At 38.1% G+C, this 25,270-nt stretch overlaps 1 protein-coding gene across 1 annotated transcript in view; it reads left to right on the top strand.

The window, feature by feature from the left end:
- The window catches only part of JAG2 (jagged canonical Notch ligand 2), a 68,481-nt gene that overhangs the window by 25,781 nt on the left and 17,430 nt on the right, over positions 1-25,270 (top strand). The window contains exons 4-13 of the mRNA XM_035551347.1: positions 5,375-5,629; positions 6,750-6,810; positions 17,214-17,344; positions 17,723-17,842; positions 20,111-20,224; positions 20,756-20,869; positions 21,425-21,538; positions 22,040-22,086; positions 22,370-22,543; positions 24,844-24,994. Coding sequence (XP_035407240.1) covers positions 5,375-5,629; positions 6,750-6,810; positions 17,214-17,344; positions 17,723-17,842; positions 20,111-20,224; positions 20,756-20,869; positions 21,425-21,538; positions 22,040-22,086; positions 22,370-22,543; positions 24,844-24,994 — 1,281 coding nt within the window. The remainder of the gene's footprint in view (positions 1-5,374; positions 5,630-6,749; positions 6,811-17,213; positions 17,345-17,722; positions 17,843-20,110; positions 20,225-20,755; positions 20,870-21,424; positions 21,539-22,039; positions 22,087-22,369; positions 22,544-24,843; positions 24,995-25,270) is intronic.

Below are 25,270 nucleotides of genomic sequence, written 5' to 3'. Positions count from 1 at the left end.
CCCTTCAGTTGGTCCACAGCCTACTTGAATGGCAGTTTCCCAAACTGGACATGGTATTCAAATGAGATCTTGTGTGCTGAGCAGAGTAAGCCTGAATCTTGAATAAGTTTAGATATCCTACACAGCAACAGATTGGAGTCATCTTATTTGAACTTTTTTTTGAAAAAGTACTACATGAAGTTCCTTTGTTCAAATAGCTTCCAGCTTGGGAATAATTTACCTAGGGGCAGCTAGTACAGTGAATATTGAATATTCCTTCCCCCCCTTGTTCTAGGTGGCTTATCAGTTCAGGAGATTGTGTAGAAAGGAGTGAGCATGAAGACCCTATCCTGCAAAGCATGAGATGTGTGCATTTAAAAGCTGATTTCTTTTCAATAAACTTAAAAAGTCAGAATACCATTCTTTATTATGTTTGTCCTTGAATCTGCCGAATCCTCTTGCAAATCTGTAGCTTTCAAAGCCCAGTTTCTTTTAAAACTTTTAAAATATTCTTGATAAGGGGATATTTACTTTAGGCTTGTGTTGTTTTTTCCTTTTTATGCCTTTCAGATTTCTTTACCATGCTTTAACAAAGCTGTGTATTTCCACTGATGTCAGTTTATTCCTGACCTTCAAAACAACCTAATGTATAATGTCTTTTGGAGTTCCAGTGGGCCATCTCCTTTAAAGAATGGTTTTAATGAACTACAGCAGTCCAAGTGCCTCAAATTACAGTCTAGGTCTCCTGAGAAACTGCCAATGAAAGGTGAAGTTCCCTTTTAATGTAGGCTGCCAGGGAGGTGCTGTTAACTTGCATTGCATCTGAAACAGAGAGGCTTGTCATTTGAGTTTTGTTATGCTTTTTTAGCCTATAATTTGACAGAGGACTAGCTAAACACATGTCTTGAGGTTAAATGTTTCAGTAGTCTGTTTACCAATCTCATGAAAGAGATCTGTTGGCTTTTTCTTTCTCTCTCCAAGAGCAGTCTTGGCAGGCGATGCTCCAGTAGGTTTTCCCCTGTGAATCTGACAAGATGCAGGGACTGCTCCTTGTTTTTCTGTATACTGCCAAACAGGACAGATCAGTAAGAATGCACATCTAAGGGATTAAAAAAGGGACACAACATCGCTTCCAGAGAAAAAAGGGACAATGTCTGCATCCTGGGGGGAGAGGGGAGGAATATCTGTGGAAAGCTGAACTCCCTGCCATGTACTGAACACTGAGTCAATCTCTGGCTCAGGTTTTATGTCTTCTGTTGCCAGTGTGAGAAAGCTTAAAGTTCCAGTCTCTCTATGAACTGATTGATGGTTCCAAAGTTAGGTTTTACTTCCCTTTAAGGGGATGAGTAAGGCTGAAAGTTGATTGCAAGTCCTCTGTTCCCATTTGGACTTCTGATAAGGTATTATTAAAAAGAAGGTTTTAGAACAGTTATGTTTCCCTCTGTATATGTACCAGTATCCTGTATTCTTCCTTGCAAGCATTAAATGCAAGATAAGAGTGCTTATAGTAGATCTGTGAAGCACCCATCACAAGAACAAGTCTGTTAGGGTATACTTCTCCCCTGGTACTTACCTTAAAAGGGGCTTTTGAAAACACAGACTCCCAAACTTTTCCTGTGCTTCCTTCTGCCTCCGTGCAGCAGTATTGGCAGGACACCACCAAGCTATGGACTGGGAGTGAAGCTCGTGGCAGTGTAGTGTTTACCACTTGTTTGCTTTGTGAGGGTGAAGGAGGGGGAGAGGAAACTGGCTTAGATACTGAATCACTGTATAGGGCCTGTTTTCTGTCCTCTGTCACAGCAGTTCTCGCTATTTTCCAGGTAAGTCACTTGACTTGGCAGCTGTCGTGTTGTACAGCAGAGGTCTGGGCAATGCTTAACCCAGTGCTGCTGTTATGAAGCAAGCTGGCATCTTCACACATGAAGTAACTTTCCATTTGAGTACTTGTCTGCTGCTGGGATGCAGATTGCCTTCCTCTTTCATCTTAGTCTGTAGGAGACTGATCTGTCCTTACAGCTTTAAAACCTTTGCTTGAAAGATGCTGAAGACTACTTCCTGAGATGGTACCTCCTGTTCATTTGGGCACAGAGTACGTATGCTACTGTGTTCGTCTCTTTGCATACAGCTACCAACATTGCCTCTTGTATTGCCCTGTAAGTGCCTTGTTGGGAATGTCTGACCTCTGCTAAACGTCAGCATGTTGATGAGTGAAGTTCTTAATTAAGTGTACTCATGGCTCCTGATAGCAAGGTTGCAATTAAATACTCTTAAGATAAGAGTTCCTCTTCCAAAAATCAGATGCTTTGTGAATGTTAATTAAAGTAGAAACTTTGAGCCATCACCTCCTTTTGTGCAAGTCCTTGTACCAATGTCTGATTTTTCTAGAAAAGCTTGTAGGTTTCTTTCATCAAGGAAAAGAAGCCTCTTGCTTCTGAGGAGTATGAAGGGAAGGTTAGAGTACTGTATCTGTTCTTTGACCAATAACTGGATTCAGTTATGTGGCTTATTGCCTTAGTGAGGGCTAAAAGTACTGTGGGGTTGGGTTGTAAGGTGAATTTTAATGGTAAACCAGATGCAGGGAGCAAACCTGCCTCATCACAGTAGTGAAATGTAGGAGAGAATATCTTCAGAATCACTTTAGCGTTGTGGAGGAGGAAGGAGAAACCCTGATAAACATGTTTCCCACTACTTGGTTTCACTATGAAGTCTGAAGTAAAGCAGAATCTCTTTATTCTCAAAATTTACTATGGTACTTATGAATGTAGTATTAAAACTAGATGGCTTGGAGCTGTTTTTCCCTGGTGCCTTTTATGGTTGGGGTGAATTATTTTGCTTGCTTATTTAGGCTGTTGTGCCCTTCTACTGATACAAACCAAAGGAAAAGCTATGGAAACTATGTTCTCTTCAGAGGAGTTTGTGAAGATAAAGTTTTTTATTAAAATAATTTTGCCTTTTTCATTTCCCCATTTCTTGACCCCACGTATCAAGAGGAATGTTCTGTATAGGTATATTTGCCAATAGCTGTAATGCTTATTCCAGTTTAACAGGGTTTGATGAATCTGCATTAACTTAAAGATGTTTGATAAGATTTTTATTAGTCACTCCTTTAATCGCAGGGTATGTTTTTCAGTCATCTGATGCACTTTGATGAAACCCTTTTGGGGAGTATGGCTGTGGCTGTTGCAGCCATTTCAATGAGCCTGTGTTGCTGATAGCTGGAAAATAGGTTTATAATGCATACTTGCTCTTTGGTCAAATTCCTTGACCATCCAGTGACTCGGCACTTTTTGTCAAGGCTTTTATTTAGATCAATAATCATTATAGAAGAATCATATTACGAAAGGATGTCAAATCTAATCATGAAGCTTTTAAAGGTGGCTGGTGGTATGTTAGATACCCTGCTGAGTTGCAAACAGCATGCAGGCAGCTTTCTCTGGCTTGCAGGCTTGTTCAGTCTGCTACTGACTTTGTGCTGCTGGATGACAGAGGACTTTGCATATAGGAATTTGAGAGTTAAAGACAGACTTCAATGTGTTTGTCCAGCCATAAAATGTTTTATGCAGACTAGTCCAGGCAAGCATGAATTATAGTCTATACATGGCTTTTACCACTTTTAATATTAAAGCAGAGAGATGCTTTGACTTAATTGGAGAACCTGTCAGTGCTTAATTAAAACATAGCTTTTACCTTTTACTTCAGTGTTCTGTATTTTTAAGAGGAAAGATTTTTATGGTAGAAGCATGCTTGAAAAAAGATGTCAACGTAACAAAAGCAGAGCCCACTACTTCATTACCTTTTGTTTAACAGTGGAATGACTGAAAAACGGTTAGTTGAGTTCTGAGGGGGAAGTGCAGCTTTGGTGGCAGATTTACAGGATACTTCTGTGCTCTCACTAGCTTCCCAGGTGAGAAATAGTCACTTTCTTGGCTTTATTTTCTAAGCCTGATATGTTTCTGAATAGTAAGTGTGTAAAATGCACTTGATGAATATGAGAGTGCTTGCTATCAGCTTGGCCTGTTTTATATCATTAATAATCTGAAGTTGAGACCCTATCTCACTATTAGTCTTTGTGTGCACAGTTTTTGGTTCTCTGTTTTTTTAGCGTGCTTTTTAAAGAATCTTCGTTAGTTAAAGAAAATGGACACTGAAGTGCTGAGCTAGCAATATTATAGTAATGTCATAAATGTGTATGAAATTCATGTACACAAGTGGACTTTCTGTGCCCTTTTCTTGCCCTGAATAGTGCTTGGAGTTCCATCTGCAGCTTGTAGTCACCTAGAAAAAACTCATACAGTAGGATGTTACCAGGTTTAAATAGTAGCTTGAGAGATCTCATTTGGAAGCTCTTATCACTGAGGTCACTCGTCTATGCTTACCCTTACTGTGCTTGCTTTCTCTCAATATTTACTCAAACAATTGTATAATTTGTTGTGCTATAACTGCCTCATCTCCTAGTACTGAGGCCTTTGTATCAAGATTAAAATACATAAATACAAAGTTGACATTCATAAAAATGACAATATTTGGGGTTGGTAGTTCCATAATCTTGCATTTTAGAATCCATTTGTCCCATGCAACTGCTAAAATACTTTGTGCATGTGTGGTCTCAGCTAACTGAGGCTGGCGGTAGCAGTGCTGCTGCTGTCTGTGTGGGCAAGGCAGGATGCTTGTGAGAGTGTATTGCAGCAGTGGTCATAATTATCTGTAGCTCCACAGGGGATAAGGATAAGCAGGATACAAAGAGAATGGTCCCTTGATAGTCCTTGGTTCATGTGTATGTTTCTTCAAAAAAGCTGCATGCTAGCTAGACAAAGTATTCTATGAAATGCTTGTTAAAGATGTTTTGCTTTCATTATAGAAAATGATGAAACGGGAATAAGCTGGTTGATGTATGTAATAGTCAACGCTCTGGTAGGCTTATATCGTTTAGCAATTTTACAGTAAATTAACAGTATACTGTTTTATTTTTAAAACGACACTGGCACCAGAGAACGTTTATACTAATATCTCAGCTACTAGATCATGCAGATCTTGTGATTTAATAGGAACAGAAAGGAGGCAAAAAGAGTCTCAGATCAAGATAAAGCTGTTGGTTGTCAGTATGTGGGTGTGGTATGTTTGGCTGCCTTGAAAAATAAGCTATTTCCTATGGATTATGTTCCAGTTTTTTTAATATTTCCTTTGGGACACTTTTTTTTAAATTGGCCTTCCTGTAATGAACTTTGCAAGGCAAAGGAAAATTCAGTTACACAGTAGATCTTTATCACTTAACATTTTCTTTACTAGGCTTTCTCTTAACCAGTTGAATACTTTGGATTTGAATTTACATGTTGGTATGCTATCAAAATCATCACCTGTTGAATTTACCTTTTTTTTTAAAAAAAAAAAAAAATAGGTGAAGACTTGTTAATAGAACGAGTGGCGCATGCTGGCATGATCAACCCAGAAGATCGATGGAAGACACTACAGTTTAATGGTCCTGTTGCCCATTTTGAAGTACAAATAAGAGTGAAGTGTGATGAAAATTACTACAGTGCTCTGTGCAATAAATTTTGTGGCCCTAGAGATGATTTTGTCGGTCACTACACGTGTGATCAAAATGGAAACAAAGCCTGCATGGAAGGTTGGATGGGAGAAGAATGTAAACAAGGTAGTATTGTTTACTTCATTTTAGATTAGTTCTATTGTTAATATAATAGAAACCCTTGCAGTGGTTGATACATGTAGTATCAGTGCTGTTGCATATTTTAACTCATATAGATGTTGTCCTTTGAATGCAAGTCTTTGTCAAAGCAAAACTTTTTCTTGTTACTTCCTCTTGAAATAAGTTTGAAAGATGATGGTGTTAAAATAACACAGGAGAAACTCATCCTTTGTGAAGAGTGAAGCCCAGGGCAGGGTACAGTGTTTGCAGTGTGTGTTTTTGGGGGTACACAACATACTTAGAATTCAAAAACACTGAAACAACTTTATGCTAACTAACTCTTTTCAGAGGTGATGTTTCTTCAAAACAAAATGTACCATGCTTGTAACAAAGCAAAGTGTACTATGTTTGTAAACATGAGGCTTTTTGAACAATGATGGTAACAGTAATACCGTAGACTTTTAATCTTGTAAAAATTCCCGTAATGTTTTCACAAATGAAAAAGTTTAAAATTTAATATATGCACAGCTGAAAGCTTTCTGGTAGCTCTTAATGTGAACAGAAATTCAAGTATAATCTTTCTTAATGGACCACTAATCTTCCATCAAATCTTTGTTTTGCATTTAGCCTCTCAGTGAGTAATTAGTGCTAAAATTACTTGTCATACTCATCTTTCTGTGGAGGGCTTCTTGTTTTTGTTTTGTTTCTTTTCCTCTCTAGTAAAAAGCTGTTAATGAGGGGGAGACCACCTTTAGGACTTTGTCAAGAAATGTGTATGTCTTCTGAAGCTTGGGATTTCTAGCATAATATCAAATTGATTTAAAAAAAAATAACTATTTGATAAATATGCCAATTCTGATGCTCTTGTTGCAAACCTATTTAGTTTGGTAGCAACTTTTTCAGTGAGATACCTTGAGTTATTTTTCACAAAGCTGCAGTGTTGGTGTCTTATGAAATCACTAGCTAGAAGCTAGGTGTATTGGAACATGCCCAGAGACAATCTGCTTTGCATAAGCAACAAGTTACACCACAAAAGCCCTAGCCGAACAGTTCTGGATTGCCACTATACCAAGGGATATCTAGCTGCCCAGACTAACTGAAGACTAAAACTTTTTTTTATTTGCAGCTGTATGTAAACAAGGATGTAATTTGCTCCATGGGGGTTGCAGTACACCTGGGGAATGCAAGTAAGTCTGCATGCTTGAATATTTTACTTCTAAGTACTGATATTTCTAGTGTTTTCCATGTATGCTGCTACTCTTAAAGGGCTTACTTTAAAATTGGAAAAAAGTCTGTACAAAAGCATGGATGCAACTAGATATGAAGTAGACATCACATGTAAGATACTGTTTTGCAATGCTGTTCTATTTTTGTGCTTATAGGACTTGAACAGATATGCTTCTTGCATTTATTAAATGAGAACCATCCTTTTCTTTTTTCAAAATCCTTAGAACTTGGATTTTGATATACTGTTTCTTTGCCGTTTAAAAGGGTAACTTGCTCTTTAAGAATGGCTGTTATGACTAGGAAATGCTCATAGTACTAGAACACTCAATGTATGTATCATCACCAAAATATAATAGACTTTTTCTCAAAGAAGCTTTGTTGGGTAGTAATGTTATAGTAGCAACCTAAGCTTCAACCTAAACTTTATACCCCAATTGAATGTTCTCGTTCCCTGGATATGAGAGAACGGTGTCCGAAATGTTTGTGCAACTTTGTGATTAAGTAGACTGTGATAGCAGGGAAGAGTTGATTGCTTCCTTGTTGAAGTTGCATCTAATGCAGTAGGTCACGGGGAAACAGGTGCTACTTTTGTGCTGGGTATTGAAGAAATGAGACTGGTCTGCTTGCAAATTGGTGATCCTTTGTAAGTTCTTAACTTTACCTCTGGTCAGTTTTAAGCTATATTGAATCTTTGCTTGGGATGACGTAAGACTTAATGGCTGTCAGAACGCCTGAGAGCTGACAAATATCATTGAGTCAAGCTCTGATAGTTTAAGGCAATTCTGATTCGTTCTCCTACTAGCAAACGCTGACCATCAGGGAAGTGGCAGAAGTTGGATGCAGGTAGCCTAGTTTTGTTTGCAGGGTTTGAAGTGCTGGTGTGTGAGCTGTGACAGCTGATGTGAACAAGTCCCATTCTGCTGGAGAACTGACAGTTTCTGATAGTGGGGTATGGCAGATAACAGAATCCTATAACATAATCCTAAATCATTGCATCGGAATGATTTTATACTAAATGATATACACCTGAAATTTCTGTCAGATGCTGCTGATTGGTGCAAGATTGTGTTGTAGCTCTTGAACCTGACTGCAAATTCTGTGCTAATACCAGTATGCGAAGTACATTGGTGTTGTGCATATGGTGTTTTACTTCTGAAGAGCTAAAAAATCAAAAAGATAAATCTCCCTTAAGAAGATTATTCAAGGCAGATATTTATCTAAACCATGGTTCTGTTTTTGTAAGAGTATTTTTAATGGTATTTAGGATCTCTTCCTATTGTTAAATATTTTGCTTGTGGTTTTAAGTATTATGGGTTCTTCTTGCTCTTGGTGATCTTTACTTAGTAAGAAGTATTCCTCCTTTTGAGCTTTCCAGGAACCCTGAATCTTTGCTGAACTCTGCTTTATGTAGGGGTTTTTGGAGCCCTGTGCCTAACTGAGTGTCTTAGGAGCCTGTGAATGTTTGTTTCTGAAATGCAAAGAGCCTTTGAATAAAGACAAACAAGCTTAAGCAAATGTAAAAAGTTGTGGGGGTGCAGTTTCGTTGTGAACTTTAATTTCTCTCAGTGGTACCACCTGTATCAGGAAGGATAGAAGTTGGAGAGGAGGAGGAAGGCTTCAAGAGTGGAATACAAAGCCCTTGAAGATGATCTGGGTTCTTGCGATACCTTTTTTTGAGATGTTTGTGAATAAGGAGTCTCAGGAGCAAAGCCTTCCATTACAGAGTCTCACTGACATACATGGAAAAGCATCTAGTGGTGTAAGGTCTAGGTGCTCCTTCTAATCAGTCCAGCTAAACAAAGCTTTTATAGAAGCTTCTGTAGAGAAGGACTTTGACCAAAAATCTTGCTACTTTTTTGGACGGATTTTATTATCTGAAAAAAGTACTGGGGGAAAGAATAAGGGACTTACTGGTCCAGATGGATTGTATGCCGTTTATTTTCCTTGCTTCTTAACACAGGTCTGCTTAAGCAATAGACTGGTGGTCAGCATGTTGAAGGAAAATACTGACTTTTCTATATATGGTCACTGTATTTCCACTATTGCAGAAGACTCAGCTCTCTTTAAAAGTGATTTGTTTGCTGGAGCTCTGTCCCACAGGTATCTCTAGTTTGTATTTTGTAGTGGTTACTAGGCTATGTTAAAAGTGGAACTTCTAACCCAAATGGATAATACTTTCTATAGAAAAATGATTCTGAACTAAAAATAAACAAGGCTCAGAGACGTGACCTTTATCTTCAGCAGTACAAAGGAAGCTGTTACTTAAAAAAAAAAAAAAAAAAAAAAACTGGTGCTATTGAATTATAATCTAGATTCCTCCTTCCTGGTTTTTGGACAGTTGCCACTGTCATTTAACAGGTGAAAACAATGTCCTTTTTTTAATTCAGAAGGAAAATGAAAATGTGAGAAAAACATGGGTGTGAGATGTATGGAAACCTACTGGTGCCAATAACTCCTTTGTTGCCAAAGTGTGCAATGGCATTTATAGAGTTGGAAAACGATTTTCATCTTCATCTTGTATGAACATGCAAATAACTTAAGCGGTGGCTCTGAGACATCAGCCTAACTCTCATAGCCAGGCTCTACCCTCCATGCTTTGATTTTTTCCAAAGTAATTTAGAGCTGTTCTTGGATTAAATGTTCTAGCAAAAACAAATATTAAATGTAGCTAAACGACTGCAGACTGCTTATAGCTGATAGGCAATTAGCTAAAACTGGATCTCATCAGTTGAACAAGTTCAGGTACCCGTTGTTTTGAAGAGGTTATGCTGAAGTTGGCTATTTAATTGCGTTTTCATCAAATAAATTAATCAAATAAATTAAAAATAGTAGATTTTAAGACAACGTGATGTAGGAAATTTTGTGGTATCACTGAGTCTAGGTGATAGGCTTTTGGTTATTCTGAAGACAGCTCAGAAGTAACTTGATGAAAAGCGAACAAAATGACATCCTTGAGGAAAGCAACTTTGGTGAATCTTGCAAACATAGGAAAATGCAGTCATTTTAAAACAAAAAAAAAGCCATGAACTCTGTCCATTTCCAGGTTCAGTGTTTGACAGCTGTGAACTTTTTGGCCTGCAGTGGGAGACCAAATGGTCTTGTTGGTTGGTTGACTTCACCAGACCAAAGTACTAGGAAAGACTGTTTAAGAAGCAACACTGCCAAGCTAAAAGAATTGATGCTTTATGTATGTTTTTGCATCATTTTAGGTGCTGTATTAAACTATCTAAAGAAGAATGAAGTTATCTAATGACTTATAACTGGGTTAGGCTCAATCATGTTAGGAAATTATCAAAGTGAACATAGAGAAACCACAAATTGACAATCTCCTTCCTTGATTAAAACTGCTGACTGGTACCACTCTTAAACTGTCAGTAGGCTGCTTAACAGCTTAATCTTTTACTTCCTTGTGATCCAGAGTGGCATGGGCTTGGCAGACGTTCAGTTATGCCTCATGTCTGGTCTACATTGTCATATTCCTGCTGGGATGGTGTATTTTCTGAAGCCTCTCTCCTTTTCCTTTTTGTCTTTGAATGCTCAAATGTCTCTTCAAAGCGAAAAGGGGTCAGATCTCAAATACTGCTCTGCTTCTGCTCAGCTGCATCTCTGGAACTATGGTAGGCCCTAGGTTATGTCCTGGGAAATGCAGATCTTTTTCCATGCAACTGTGATACAAAAGCTTCTTCAGAACATGTAGGCTAACTGAAATGAATGAGAACTGAGATCGTTGACAGTCCTCTAATATGAATTTGTGCAAGCTGAGCAAAGCAAGGAGACAACTTTTAAAACTTCTGAAGCAAATTAATTGTTTAACTTCTGTACTTCAGGCTGTCTTACTGTAGAATTGCTTTTGAAGTACTTCTGGTAAAATTTTGGCTTTACAATGCTGGTGATTTATTAGTGTATATGGAATTGGGTACTTGTTTCAATAGGGCAAATGTAAGATTTCTCAGACTTGCTGTCCTAACCCACGCCATACCTTCTGTAGTCCTTGTATTCAACTTTAGCCCTGCTTGTGAGGTTGGGTTACTGTGTCCAGAGGTTTCTGCAGGTGCTGTGGACCTCATCCCAAGTGTTTGTGTGCACTTAGTCTGTTGCTGTAAGGGCCAGAACAGGCTCAACTATCTTCTGGTGTTTTCCTTCAAGACATGCAGGGACAAAATCCTGAGTTGCGAAACGAGCTGCTACTACTACCTGAGGTGTTGGAGTAATAGTGTTCTGGAGATCCTTTGTTAATTGTTAGAGGCTTTCAGTCTTCCCTTCCTTTTGAGTAGGAGGCCAACTGATATCACTAATCTCTTGTTTGTGTTTTCATAACAGTTGGATGGATAATGCTGTTAGCATTGGTATTGAGGAGCTCTGCTTAAACTACAGAAAAAAATGGATTCTAGTAAATTTGTACTTGGTTACAGAGGTCTGGTGGGGGATTTGAAGCAGGTCATTATTGAAGGGCTCTGTAGAGAGTTAGCAAGAGATCTTAGAGGACTGAAAAAAAACCTGCTTCTAAAGGTGGGGAGGAAGTAAGAGCATGAACTTCTATGCTAGTTAGCTCAGATTCAAAATTCTACCGCTTCTAAACACCTAGGAAATGCTCACAGATGAGTTACTGGCTAACCAGGACTTGTCAAGAGCAGATCTGAAACCGCGTGGCTTCCTTCCGCAGTGGCTCCACAATGTAATATCCATTGGTGAGAAACCTCCTAAGCCGATCTGAACAGTGAACTAGAAGCCTTGTTTGAGCTGTGCACTAGCTGCTACACCATCTGACCTTTTCAGTTCCTGCAGTGTTGGACTGTCTATGATCCTTAAAGAGCTGGTAGCTGCTGTTGTTCCTGCAGGAGTCGGCTTGGTACCTGAACATCTGCTCCCATCTTCTCTTTCACACAAGATACTTTATCTTGGTTTCCAGTTTCAAAGGATTTGCAAAATTATTACTATTGCTGCTCTCATCATATAAGTGCCTGTTACCATAACCAGTATGATTGTACTACACCTCTCGTGTCCTAGTGGTAAGCTTCCTGGGGGTGCTGGCGAATATTTCAAAAATAAGCATATTAAGTTAGGAACAAAGTATGGGATTCATTTTTGTCTTAATTGGTCGAGGACCTGAGGCACATTCTGCACTGTGTGTTAAATAGGTAGTGGATAGAAAGGCACAGAATATATTCTAATGAGTACTACTTCCCAGAAAGCAAGTGAGCTCAGGGAATATGAACGTGTACAATCTTAACCTATCTGGTAGTAGGTAGTGCAGACAAATTAGAACAGTAGATCAAAAGCTTTATTGTTGAGAACCTGATATTCATGCTAAAACCACTTCAGTTTTGCTTTCAGACTAGCTCTAGTCTGTTCCAGTGGACTGAATACGTGTTTGCTCCTGGAAGACATGAGGTTTGCTCCTGGCGTACTGTCTTATGTTACCTTAGCTTAACCTGAAAGGAATCCTGTTCCTTTGTTCCAAAACAGCTCTGTGATGTGAACCAACACACCATCAACAGGAACGATCAGGTGGTTCACTGAAAAAGCATGTTCGTGATAGGAACTAGCACAAATGTAGACACACCCTTAGATCCACTTACTGCAAGTCGACTGAGCAGCCTTCCCCATGTGTTCTGGGTAAACAATGTTGAACCATCCTCTCCATCATCTTCACAAAACTAAGTAAGGTATTGGAGCAAGAATGTTAGCTTTCAGTGACTTCATTATAGGAGAAACAAATTTGTAGGGAAAGGCTTGCATTTTTTGGTCCAATAAGAGCTCTGGGAATGAGAGTAAAAGTAGTTGAGCTTTCAGGTAACTGAAGGATTTGAGTATACTAATGAGCATCTTTTCCTGTTCACAGAACTGACTTATGTCTATTTCAAAGGCAGTAAAGGGGAGAATGCATTTCTGTGGCTTTACCAAATCCTAGTGAGTACCATACTAGCTATAATACTGAATCTGGATGCTCAGAATTATAGGATCATCTAACAGACCATCTTGCTCCATGCTATGCAACTATCTCTTGAAGCATTAAACAGACTTTCTTATAGTTATTTTAAGTAAATAACTAATATAAAGCTATTGTTCTGACCTATGCAACACCATCCTGTTCACGTCATCAGAAAATTCAGTGGTTTTCCATTTAAGAAGGTTATTTTTCCCCCACCCCAAATGATGCGTTTTGCTTCTGTTCTTAATGTCACTGTTTTGCTTCATTTTCCTGTGTTCAGTTTTTGGCCACAGATTCTAAAATGTGTGGGAGAAGCTCCCTGCAAAAAGCCTGTTTAAAAAAAAAAAAAACACGTGTAAATCACGTCACAATGATTTTTCCTCCTACATTTATAGGATATGCAAGGTACCAGTAAGGTGGTAATTAAAGGCTTGTACCACTTTGCGGATATCCTCCCGAGGATTTATTATTATTTTTGGGCTATGTACTTTGACCTAGACTTCAGAAGTAGTTTTGATTTCTTTTCGTGCTGTTGATGGTGTAGGTCTACTTACATATTAGTTGCCAGCAAAGCTCTGTAGCCAGATGTAGAACAGAATTTAGATATCCTCTTATGTATCACAAGCTTTTTCATAAGGCTAGCTGGAGTAGATTAGTGATTGGATGAAGCCTGTGATACGCATTTTTTCAAGTGAACATCATGCAGAAAGTCCAGGACTCTCAAATAAATAATAGAAGTGATTGAACCAGAAGAACAGACCGTGCATGAAGGTGGTATAAAACAGCTGAACGAATAAAGTTGGCTGTCGAGAGCACTGTGGCTTCTTGGTACTTAACAGACTTCTTTTTGGATAGAGTGAATCATACAAGGTGCCGAGGGACTGTTTTTTGGACTATCGGGCTGGGTACATCACTTCACCTTTCCATATCACTGCTGTAACTGCCACTGGAGGATTATCACGAAATTGTGGAGAGCAGAAAAGCTCTGGAGTCCCCTAGTCCCACCTTCTGCCAAAAGTAGGTCTGATTAGACCAGTAGACCAGATTGCTCATAAATACTGTTAATGCTGGTTTGCATACAGCAGTATGGAATCTTCTGAACACCTTGTGGCACCTGATTCAGAAATGCTCAATTTTAATCTAGCTCTTACTATATAATTAATACAAATGTGCTCAGAGGAAAAGAAGGACCAGTATCAGTTCTTTTCTTAATTATAACTATTTCAGAAGAACATATAAAAAGCATAATTCTGTAAGGACGATTCCTATTTTACCAGTTTAGCTTTTTAATAGCCCCAGAAAAAAGGGAAAAATTATATTTCTTTTTCTTAGCCTATGAGTACTTATGCATCATTGAACTGTGCGTAGTGACACATGCTTCTGTGGGATTTCTTGATAATGAAATTTGCTTCTGTGGGATTTCTTGATAATGAAATTTACTGCTTTAAAAGCACTGTAGAAGATCCTTCTTTATCCTGGAATTCAGCTGTTTGAAGCCCCACTTGCTTATTTTTAACTAAGCATATATACTATGAGTTGAATTACTGTGGCTTTATCTAATTGTCAACAAAAACCGCTTTTTCCTGTGCGGTTGCAGCTTCTCTAATCTGAAGAACTGAAATGTTATCTCAAAGCCTTGCTGATGTTAGCTCCTGCCACCTCCCCTGTCCTTAGCCTTGTACTTAAATTCTTGTTTTCTGTTGCCACCAGACATTCATCTAAGGAAAATGGAAGCTGTGAAGCACATTTGTAGAATTATCAGGATCTTTTCTGCAAGTTCTCAGCTTCAAGATGACTAGCAACTCTTCTCTTATTCCTATTGCACTCCGTGTTAATCCTGACCTGAAGGGAGGCTTTGGTCTGGGAGCAGATGCCTGTGCTTCAGCCTTCCTTCAGGAAGTTACTAAACTGTAACAGTCTATTTATGGTAGCTGCTTTTGTACTGCTAATAGCCAGCAAAGGCTAAGATTAAGTAAGCAATTTCTGATTTTGTTTTACGTTTGGTTGTGGAGAGGAGTTGGAGCAGGTGAAGTCAGCAGAGGGGAAGGACGGAGGAAGTAGTAGAATCTTGATTCCAGTAAGGATTTTCTTTGTCCATTGTACAATGGGAATCTTTAAGTTCTCTAAATTTGGCTTTAATATCTATTCAGATGTGTAAAATTTAGGGTTGCAGAAGCTTTCAACAAGTTGTTCTCAATATGGGTAGGGGATGGGAGAGGGACAGGCAGATGGACGGGGAAGAAGTAACTTCACCCTGCCATTAGCTGTGCTAGCAGTTTCCTTTGTTTTTTTTATACAAGTGGTTACTTGAAAAGGAATTCTGTTTTTTAATAGATATTGTTACTTCTATATCTGTGCCTTTTTTGCTTCTATTTTTTCTGCCATGTTTTGACTTTGATCTTTACCTCATATTGCAATGTGCCCACTTTTGTATTGGTTTCGTTTTATTGATCCCATCTTGCTTTGAGTGAGCTGAGATCTATTAAATGTTATCTTATTAGAAGGAAGTGAAATTAAAGCTGTTCTAGCACCTGCTAATGTAGGATGCGACCAGACTTCCTGTTCAAGAGGAAATCCTAATTTATTCTTCCTTGTAAACTGAAGGCTGATCAGCTTACCACATAGTAACCTTTTGACTTGTAAACATTGTGTTCCTTTGATTGGACTGCCTTTAGCTTGTAGAAATGATTTCCCTCGGGCTTGGTGGTAACTTTAACAGTAACCTTCATATTCTTCATGCTGAATATCATGAAAAAGCAGCAATCCTTTACTGCTGAACCAATTCTAATGTCGAGTCAAACATACCTGCAAATTCAAGGAGGTGTTTAAAATGCTCTCAAGTTTGAAGAAGGTGGCTGTATTTTTCTTTGCACTCCTAATCTTCAGTGCAGTGTTAAACAAAGAAGTGTTATCTATTGGATATAGAAAACACATGGAGTTATGATTATCTGCTTTGTGATGCAGACTTTCAGCCCTTGAAAATGCCTGTTACATGTGGGTGGGGAGTTGGCTCAGGCTGGGATAGTCATGGTGAATCACTGGCAGTAGTGCCAGGTTTGGCATGGATGCAGATTTGGGCTGGGGCCAGTAAAGTGAGTTAGAGCTTTTTTTTAATTGTTTATTATCAGCCCCTGAAAAGATGTGCCTGTCCCTGAGAAGGAAGGAAGAGATCAAATTTAGCAGGAGTAGTATTTGTTTCCTCGTACTGCTAATACAGCAGAAGAAAACTGCTTCTAAAGTATATGTGTTTCCCAGGCATGTTCTCCTGACAGCTTAATGTAAAGAGGCAGTCGGCTGCCTCTGGACTGCGTGGACAATTGAGGCTGTCCCGTATGGATCCTGCAACTCTGGGGTTGTGAATGAGGAGGAGATGGCAGGACTGAGAATTCAAAGTAGTTCTAGAGCTTTATGCAATAAAATAATTGTCTTGCAAAGATCTGCAGTGGGATTCCTTCTGTTTATGTAAATAGTAGAAATTTAATATGCTGCCAGCATAGTCTGGTCTATTCCTCTGGGGATTGGTACTGCTTACTGAAATGGTGGAATGATTCACAAGGAACCAAGACTTAGTTTTTCCTCTTTTCTTTTTTCCTATACCCAAAAGACTTAAGAGCTTGTCTATTTTTTTTATGGTTCTTGAAGGGTTCTCGAAGCTTGGTGGTATTACAAAGGTGAGGTATTCTTAAGAAAAAAGGTTTCTAATGCTTTTTCCCTGCCAGTCATATCTCCACTGGCATGCCTGTGCCCAGCTCCCATTCAACACGTTTTTATGCATCTTTTTGTTGCTAATATGGCTCTCAAACTGTTTATAAGAAACACTTTTATAAGAACAGGCAGAAATACCTTTTTAGCCCAACAGAGTAAACTTACTATTTCTGTTTGGTTAGAATGTGTGTGAAACATACTTGGAAAAAAAAAAGCCTGATTTTTTTTTTCTGTTTTTTAAAGACCTAGGCCTTTAATACTTTCCCTGTAGTATAAACAGTTGTGTTGTTAGCATAATTCTGGGCACTGTTACAGACAACATAATCTAGTGTGGTTCAATAAGCCTACAGTCTTCTTTTGAAAAGTAGTTGTATCCTTCTTTATATGCTGATCACCAGTTCTGTCTCAGTGTGAGATGACTCAGAATATGGGATTCCTTGTGAAAGGACACAGATTTATGTATGGTTCTCAGCACGTGTAGTGCTTGGTGTGGTTTGTTGCCGTGGTGTGTAATGTGGTTGAGCAAGATGAGTTCCAGTAAAAGTTTTCAACAGGACCAGTACGTACCTTCTAAATGGCAGAAATTAAATGATCTGTTGTACATTGAACAGCTGACTTTGTTCTTGAGGAGTAAGTGTAAGCGGTAAGTGTAGCGTTCTAAATACCTGTAATGCTGATAATTAAACATCATGTTGCTAACTTTTAACATGTGAACTTACATCTTAGGTGTCATTATGGTTGGCAAGGACAGTTCTGTGATGAGTGTGTCCGCTACCCAGGCTGTGCTCATGGGAGCTGTAATGAACCATGGCAGTGTAATTGTGAAACCAACTGGGGTGGCCTGCTCTGTAACAAAGGTACTTAACATTAATTTACAAAAAAAAAGTAAAGTTGCATGATTAACTGATAACTCATTAACCATTTCTTTCCTGCTAGTGTGCCACAACCTGAGTGTTTCTGTCCCTAATTCTTTTATGACAGATGTTACCTAAGTGTTGTATATAGGAAGCTCAAGACAAAAGTCTTAGAATGATCCAGACTCCTCTAACTTACTCAGTTCTCTTCTGCTCATCCTTCCCTGTTAGCGATGAACTGATAGCCTAGCTAATAGAATATGGGGATGATACGGGTGAATGATGTTCAAGCTAGAAGGGCATCTGTACACCTGACTAGGGACTAAAAGGATAATATTGAGATCTATGTCACCCTATTAATTGATGCTTTTCTCTGTCCAGATCTGAATTATTGTGGAAATCACCATCCCTGCCTGAACGGTGGAACCTGTATGAATACTGAACCAGATGAATATCGCTGTGCTTGCCCAGATGGTTACTCTGGAAAGAACTGCGAAATTGGTAATTTCGGATATTGCATGTGTTCTGAAACAATTTTTATTCAGAGCTATGCTCTAGTTAGCCTGATGGTATTCTTATATGTTCATTGTTGTGCTTTTTGTGGAGTGGAGGGACTGTTGTCTCTTCGAAAAATTAGCTTTATTTGCAAGGGGGTAAATGTGAAATATGAGGGCATGCAAGTTGTATGCCAACTCTATCTTGTCTTAGTCTGGCTATTCAAAAATAAAAAAGCCCACTGGAAATGACAAATTCTGCCATGGTCTCCGTTGGATTTAGAAAAGACCCAGAATGTTTCCTTCCCCTTGGCTTCTTCACTTAATCCAAACATAAAATTGATCTGTGGTCTTCTGAACATGGGTTAGAGGTGTACTTTTCTCTGTCACTTGCCTTCCTGCTATGTTTTTCCTGTCTTTTGACTTGCCTGTAAACCTGCATCTTATACAAGTTGCAGACTGAGGAAAGTAGTAGTGATGGGCATTTCAGTTTTAACTATGGTGTGGTGGGGTTTTTGGCCAAATTTTTAGCTGTCTGAATGTGTTGACTGTCATTTTTGATTAACTGAAGCCTCATTATAAATCCCATGTTAAAAGAATTCTAACATTTTGATTAACAATGCAGATGTTAACCACTATGGAAATGTGCTTGAGCCCTTCTATAGAGTCACCTTGAGTATAGCCTAAATGAATGGATAAGTGTCTTTCCTGCTCCCAATGCCAAAATGGAAGAACAAATTTAAACATTTAAACTGTACTTCTGATGAAGTGTGCCTTCTTGACTATAGTCCAACAGATATTTTGCCAATGTGAAACTGCATCCTGTCTCATGATGCTACAGAGATAGCTCATTGTCTTTTTCATGCACATCTGTGTGTGTGTTCCATGCAAAACCCAACATTTTTATGTGCTGTAGACTGTTCTGATATTTGAAGACTTTTCTTTGACTTCTCTGTATTTGATTGGGTAAAGGGACAAGTGTGCAATACCATAACTTTATCTTTCTAATTTTACTCAAAGATTTCATGTTTGGAGAAGAATGAAAAATTTTGGGTGGTCTTTTTTTCCACTTGCAGTATTCAGTTGGATGTTCTACGGTGACTTTTTTTTTTTGCTGAGATGGATTGTTAAATCCTTTATTTTATATTTTTAAAATGTGGTATTAGTCTTCTCATGTGAATTTTATTGTTAATTACAAGCGTAGATGGAAACAGCACAATTTTTCTTCCACTTAACCTGTTTGGGCTTTAAGTTCACTAAATTTTATTATCATCAGAAGGTTTTCACATTTCTCAGGATATAGATCTTATCTGAACTTCTATAAACTGCTGTGTGATATTTATGATGCTATCAAGACTTGAATTTTGATTCAGCTGGTGGAACACACTGCAAATTTTTGGCTAAGATAGATGAAATACTGTCTTAGCTTGCCCTGAAAGCTGTAGAGAAGAAACTTGGCTCTCTGGATGAGGGGGTGGTGATAAAGTGGGGATATGTTTCACAAGTTCTAGACTAATTATTAGCAGTAGATTGCCTAAAACAGCTCATAATCCACTAGTACGTAACAGCCAAGACAAAATAAATTCATTTTGAGTTAGATAACACACCTTTAAAAAAAAAAAAAAGGGCCTTTTTAAAACATAACTGCTATCAAAATTAGAAAGTCTCACCTAAAAAGGGATTGCTTTCCGCTTTCCAAAAGCTTTTCTTTGGCTTCTGAGAGGAAGTAGTATCAAGTGATGGCATACTTGTCCTTTCGCAACTCAATTGATACTTGCTGCAGCTTCTGCAAGTGTTAGGCAGCCCTACATGGAGTAACAGCAGGCAGCGTGGCCTATAGAGAGCAAGCAGCTCTTTGCTGTTTCCAAGGAAGGATATTAGAATGAAGCTAAACAGACCTTTGATACTTAAACTGTTACTACTGTTCAGACTTGCATGCAACATATCTGTTTTGTCTCACTGAAGCTTAAAAAAAAAAAAGGTGCTGAAGCACTCTGGAGGTAGAAAGAAGTGTGTGGCTGGAAGCAGTAGATTAATGGGGAATTCTCCAGCTGCTAGATATAGAGGTACGGGTAACCTGTCTATCCTCAGGCTTCCTAAGACTTAAAATATGATGCACCTTCAGTAAAATCCTGTTCCAGTCTCATTCTGTGAATCTATTAGTCTTTCTGTATGTGGGAGACGGAGGCTTCAAACTTTACTTTTGAAACATGTAAGTTCCCTATTTGATATTGGAAGAGTGTATAGCAATATTTTTTTCCCTCTTTCTTCCCAGCGGAGCATGCTTGTGTATCTAATCCCTGCGCTAATGGTGGAATTTGTCATGAAATTTCATCAGGCTTCAAGTGTCACTGCCCATCGGGGTGGAGTGGACCAACGTGTGCTATTGGTGGGTATGCATTTACTTATTTATGATAAAGCTTGCTTAGTAATCATGCTCCACAGGTATGGAATTTGGCAGTAGCCTTTTGCCTTCCCTGGTGTTTAACAGCTGTGCATTGGGAGACTCTGAAAAGATTAAAGGTACTGTGTGACCTGCAGTATGAAAATCAATACGTATTTGATGCAGTTTAGAAGTGCAAGTTATCAAAAGTATTGCCAGATCATATTACCTACTTCTAAATTTTTTTTAGATGTATATGAAGAAACGCTCTGTTGCCAAAGGTTCTAGGACAATTTCTAATTATTTAGCTAGACTAAAGCAAAATAAAATGGATTCATTTTACGATATATAAACATGGACATGAAAGATTCTCATCTTAAAGTAAGATAAGAAAAGTCTAAGTAAAAAATTAGGTCAGAGCTGTTAGTCTCTTCCCAAGCTTTTGTACACCATCCACATTCCCCTTGCAAAATAACTTAAACCCAAGTTAAGCCAAATTTTAAACCATGTAATGGAAGGCATGCTCTGACTTCACAGATATTGATGAATGCGCATCTAACCCTTGTGCTCAAGGAGGGACCTGTATTGACGGTGTTAATGCATTTGAGTGTATATGTCCACAACAGTGGATTGGAGCAACATGTCAGCTAGGTAAGTAACTACCTTCTGTAGTGAAGGCCACTTAAGAGGATTAAATAGTGAGTAGCTCTATTTGATATTATTGTTATTGAAGTAAGCACTGAAGATGTGAGCTGTTATTGATATCTTAGATCCTCTTTAGGTCTTTAAAAAAAAAAGTTTCAAGTGAACCTGTAACTATAAAAATCCCAGATTAAGCTTGTTTATAATAGTTCTTCTAGAGTGCCCAATAACTTCTCTGTCTCAAAATACAGCATTGGTGATGGTAGCTCCTACTTAATGGTGGCAGAAAGTGACTATCAGCTTATGGAGGCAAGGATGGGATTTGCCCTGACTAACATATTACCTTTTTGAGTTTTGGCAAAGAGAGAAGTAAGATAACATGCATGTGCTATTATAGATGAGTGTGAATAAAAAAACCTAGGGTATGTAAATAGCTTTATTGCCCTACCAGTGTATTTAAGATGAGCTTCTGATGCTTGGATTGCATGGAAACTGCTTGGTGCTGCGGTAATCTGTTTCTGGGTTTGTTCTTTATTCTCTTCTTTCTTTTATCTTCTTTCACAGATGCTAATGAGTGTGAGGGAAAACCCTGTGTTAATGCTTACTCTTGCAAAAATCTCATTGGTGGATATTACTGTGACTGCATTCCAGGATGGACAGGAGTAAATTGTCATATCAGTTAGTATTTCTTTAGTATTTATGTTGTATATAGGATGTTTTATTCCCTTCTTAAAAGAGGCCTAATAATCAATGGTAGTATAGATACTTACACAAGAGGAAAATAGTTGTTGTCAGGATTTTCTTAACTTCTAATGAAGCAAATTGAAAGTACCATTAGATTTAGAAATGTAATAGGTGTTTTTTAAATGAAACTAAATTTATGTAACTCTAATTGTCTTCCTAGAACAAGACTGATTCACCCCTGATTATGAATATCATGTTCACTTTTGAATACTGTTTAGCTGAAACTTTAGATATGAAATTAGCTAATACCAGTTTATTTAACTTCTATTACAGAGTTCTAAATTCTTTAAAATAAGACTATCTAAAGATGTCAAGTGTCCTTGCTTTACATTAAAACATCTTTTTTGAAAATCATTTGTTCTGCTTTTTTATTCTAGACTTGTATTTTAGGGCTTAGTCTTATAAATTCTAATACCTTGCTTATTTTATCCATAGATATTAATGACTGTCATGGACAATGTCAACATGGAGGGACTTGTAAGGTAACTCTTGATTACATACCATGTTGAAAATAAATTTTGTTCTGACTAGTTATGAATTCTGTAGTTTCAACTATAGGTGGGCTAAACAAGGCTGCAAGGTAAGATATGTCAAAAGCTTAGTGTTTCTAAGTGTTGCAGACTCTGCTGACAAAATTTTAACAAAATGATTTTGTGGTGCTACTGCTGTTCGCAAATTCAGAATATAGAAACAACTTGAATTCTTCTGTGCAAGTTTTATCAATAAACAAGTCTACCCACTTTTGTTCTTTTCTCCTCCTTGTAGGATGAAGTGAATGGTTACCATTGCTTATGCCCTCGTGGTTTCACAGGAAAAAACTGTGAGATAGAAACAAATGAGTGTGAAAGCAGTCCGTGCCAAAATGGAGGCCGCTGCAAAGACCTAGTAAATGGGTTCACTTGCCTGTGCGCACAGGGCTTCTCAGGAGTCTTCTGTGAGGTGAGGCCAGTGGTGACACTACTGCAGTAGTCTTCATGGATTGAATTCTTGAAAGAAATGTAACTCCAGGTTTAAATTAGAGTAATGCAAGGCCTAAGGCATTACTGAATGATGTACGTGATACTTGACACTCTCAATAAGCAAACTTGTTGTTCATTGCTATCACAGTACCTATGAAACTTGAAGGTGCAGCTTGATAAACTTTAAATTGATGCATATAGGTGTTGAATCTCCTAAATGTTTTAAAGCTGTAAGTATTCCTTAACCTTGAAACACTCTCTGAAATTTTCAAATCTTCAGGAGCTGTGTCCTCTTGTTACAATAAATGTTTTAGACCTTTGTCCTAAGAACTCTGAAGCATATAACTGATATACCTTTCAAGTGATCCTATTACTGTTGGCAGGAATAGCCACAGGCAGGTAGATACATAAGTATAGGCTCTCAGAACTTCCAGTTCTGCATCGTTGTGGGAATGTGTAGTGCTATTACTCATTAAGTATTCAGATCTTAAATACTAAAGTGCTGTTGATAACTCCTAATTAAAATACTTAATGATAATGAAGATCTACTTCTTCCTAGGGAGGATGTTAGTTTTTTTTCTCAATGTGAAATTATATTGCCCAAGTATGTATTTTCTGGCTTTCCTAAATAACCAATTAAACATTACAGTTGGAAGACAGCATCTACTCAAGGCATTGTATTAGAAGTTTGTTGGATTTCTTCCAGAATTTTTCATGGAGGACATTGGAGTGTTTTCTGTTACATGCTGAAGAATGTTTATTGTAAAGTATTTGTATTGTCTTCCTTTTATTGAAAATTAAAAAGGGTTATAGATACTGACCAGTTTAATGAAATTGGTGTAGTACCTAATAGCTCATACCTTTTCTACGTGAGGATCGTGTCTCAAGTGTATCTCTACTCCTTGCTGGTTCATACCATAATATGTAATTAAAGTTTTAGTAGATCGGCTCAAATAATAGAGGAAGAACTGGCTGCTTGCTGTGTGTGTTGCAGGAAATATCTACCCTTGATTCCAGATGCTAAAGTACCAGCTACTGACTTGCATTGGGAAGGGGAAATTTATACTAATGGAAGGAAACAAATGGGAATGTATGATAGTTAGGTCTGAGAAGGATTCTCAGATCTCTTGTTTTCTATAGTCTGCTTTAAATGTTTTACATTAGAGTGCTAAATAGCTGGCTGAAAATCTCTATGGCAGCTGGAATTGTACATGCTGTGCTGAATTAATGCTTAGACGACTGGGGTTCCTTCTGTTTTATTTAGGTTTGATTTTTTTCTTTTCAACTGCAGAGTTGTTTAAAAGTGATCAAATATGCTATTGGACTTGATTAGACTTCTGTAAGATTGAGAAAGTTTTCCTTCCTCATGAGATGTGAAGAGGAAAAGGCTGACTTGAGGGCAGGAATACAGTCTGTAAGAATAACAGTTTGGGGGAAAGAAACTGATATAACAGTATAGCCTCAAAATCATCAATGCAGCCTGAAAAGCTAATTCAGGGTGTGGCCAGTGGTGGTCTTCTGTGGCAATCTAAGATGTAGAAGCAGAATTGTTTTCCTAAAAGGATGCTTCTGTTAAAGGTTATGTTGTGAAAGCTGGGTTTAGTGTTAAATTCAAAAAGCAAATTCTAAGAAGTGTTCAGAATGCACCTTGCATTTCTGTATGCAAGTCAGCTTGCTAGATAGTATTTGTAAGGGTAAGGCCCTGGCCAACATAGTCTAATGAGAGTTTCTTTGAGCAGGAGGTGGGAGTAGCTGATCTCCAGAGGTTTCTTCAAAGTTGCGTGGTTCAATAACAAATTGTGTGTTAGTTAAGGTGGGAGGAGAATTGAATTGCTCTAGAGAATACATTTTTAGAAGGTTGTGTGCATTTTAAGAGTCTTGTAGAGGCAAGTTAAGTGCACTGGTATATAACTTGAGTTATAGCACATAGTACGTGGGTGTAAAGGGCAGAGAAATGACGGATAATGATCTAGAGTAGTCACACTGCAATCTCTTAATGTCTTATTCTTTAAGTTATTGTGAATATGCTTATTCAGCCTCCTGCAAAGGGATATATTTAATTGGAGAATCAGAAACCCTTTGTAATAGGATTCATTAAAGTTAAAAAAAACACAGAAGTTTCCCTCTGTATTGCAGGATGGAATGCAGTGTAGAAAATCCATAAATGTTAAAGCTTGAGGATCCTTATAAATTAGCTTCGTCTGTCTCTAGCAACACAGATGAAGCTGCTTATTTCTGGGAAACGAAGCTGCTGCTGCTGCTAACTGGTCTCTCTTACAGATGGATATTGACTTCTGTGAACCTAACCCTTGCCAGAATGGGGCTAAATGCTATGATCTGGGAGGAGATTATTATTGTGCCTGCCCTGATGACTATGATGGAAAGAATTGTTCTCATCTCAAGGACCACTGCAAGAACAATTCTTGTAAAGGTACCTGCTCTTGTCCAGAAACTTGTTTTAATGTATTGGTGGTACATAGAAAAGTAGTATTTGTGAGAATAGCATAATGCAAAATCATTTTTATTGTGCATGGACCTGATGAAATAGAGTGAGAAAAAAGTGCTTGTAACAGTCCTTACTTATAAAGGGGTAGAGAAGTAACATAATTATGTTTTTAAATGTTGACTGGTCTTAATCTTTGGATAACTTTTTTTTAAAAAAAGGTGATACGGATTCCTATGATCTAATGGTTTACTTCTCTTTCTT

The sequence above is a fragment of the Cygnus atratus genome, chromosome 5 (assembly GCF_013377495.2).
Source record: "Cygnus atratus isolate AKBS03 ecotype Queensland, Australia chromosome 5, CAtr_DNAZoo_HiC_assembly, whole genome shotgun sequence".
Classification (NCBI taxonomy): domain Eukaryota; kingdom Metazoa; phylum Chordata; class Aves; order Anseriformes; family Anatidae; genus Cygnus; species Cygnus atratus.
Note: the sequence above shows the minus strand (reverse complement) of the source record. Positions and strands in the feature narration are given on the sequence as shown.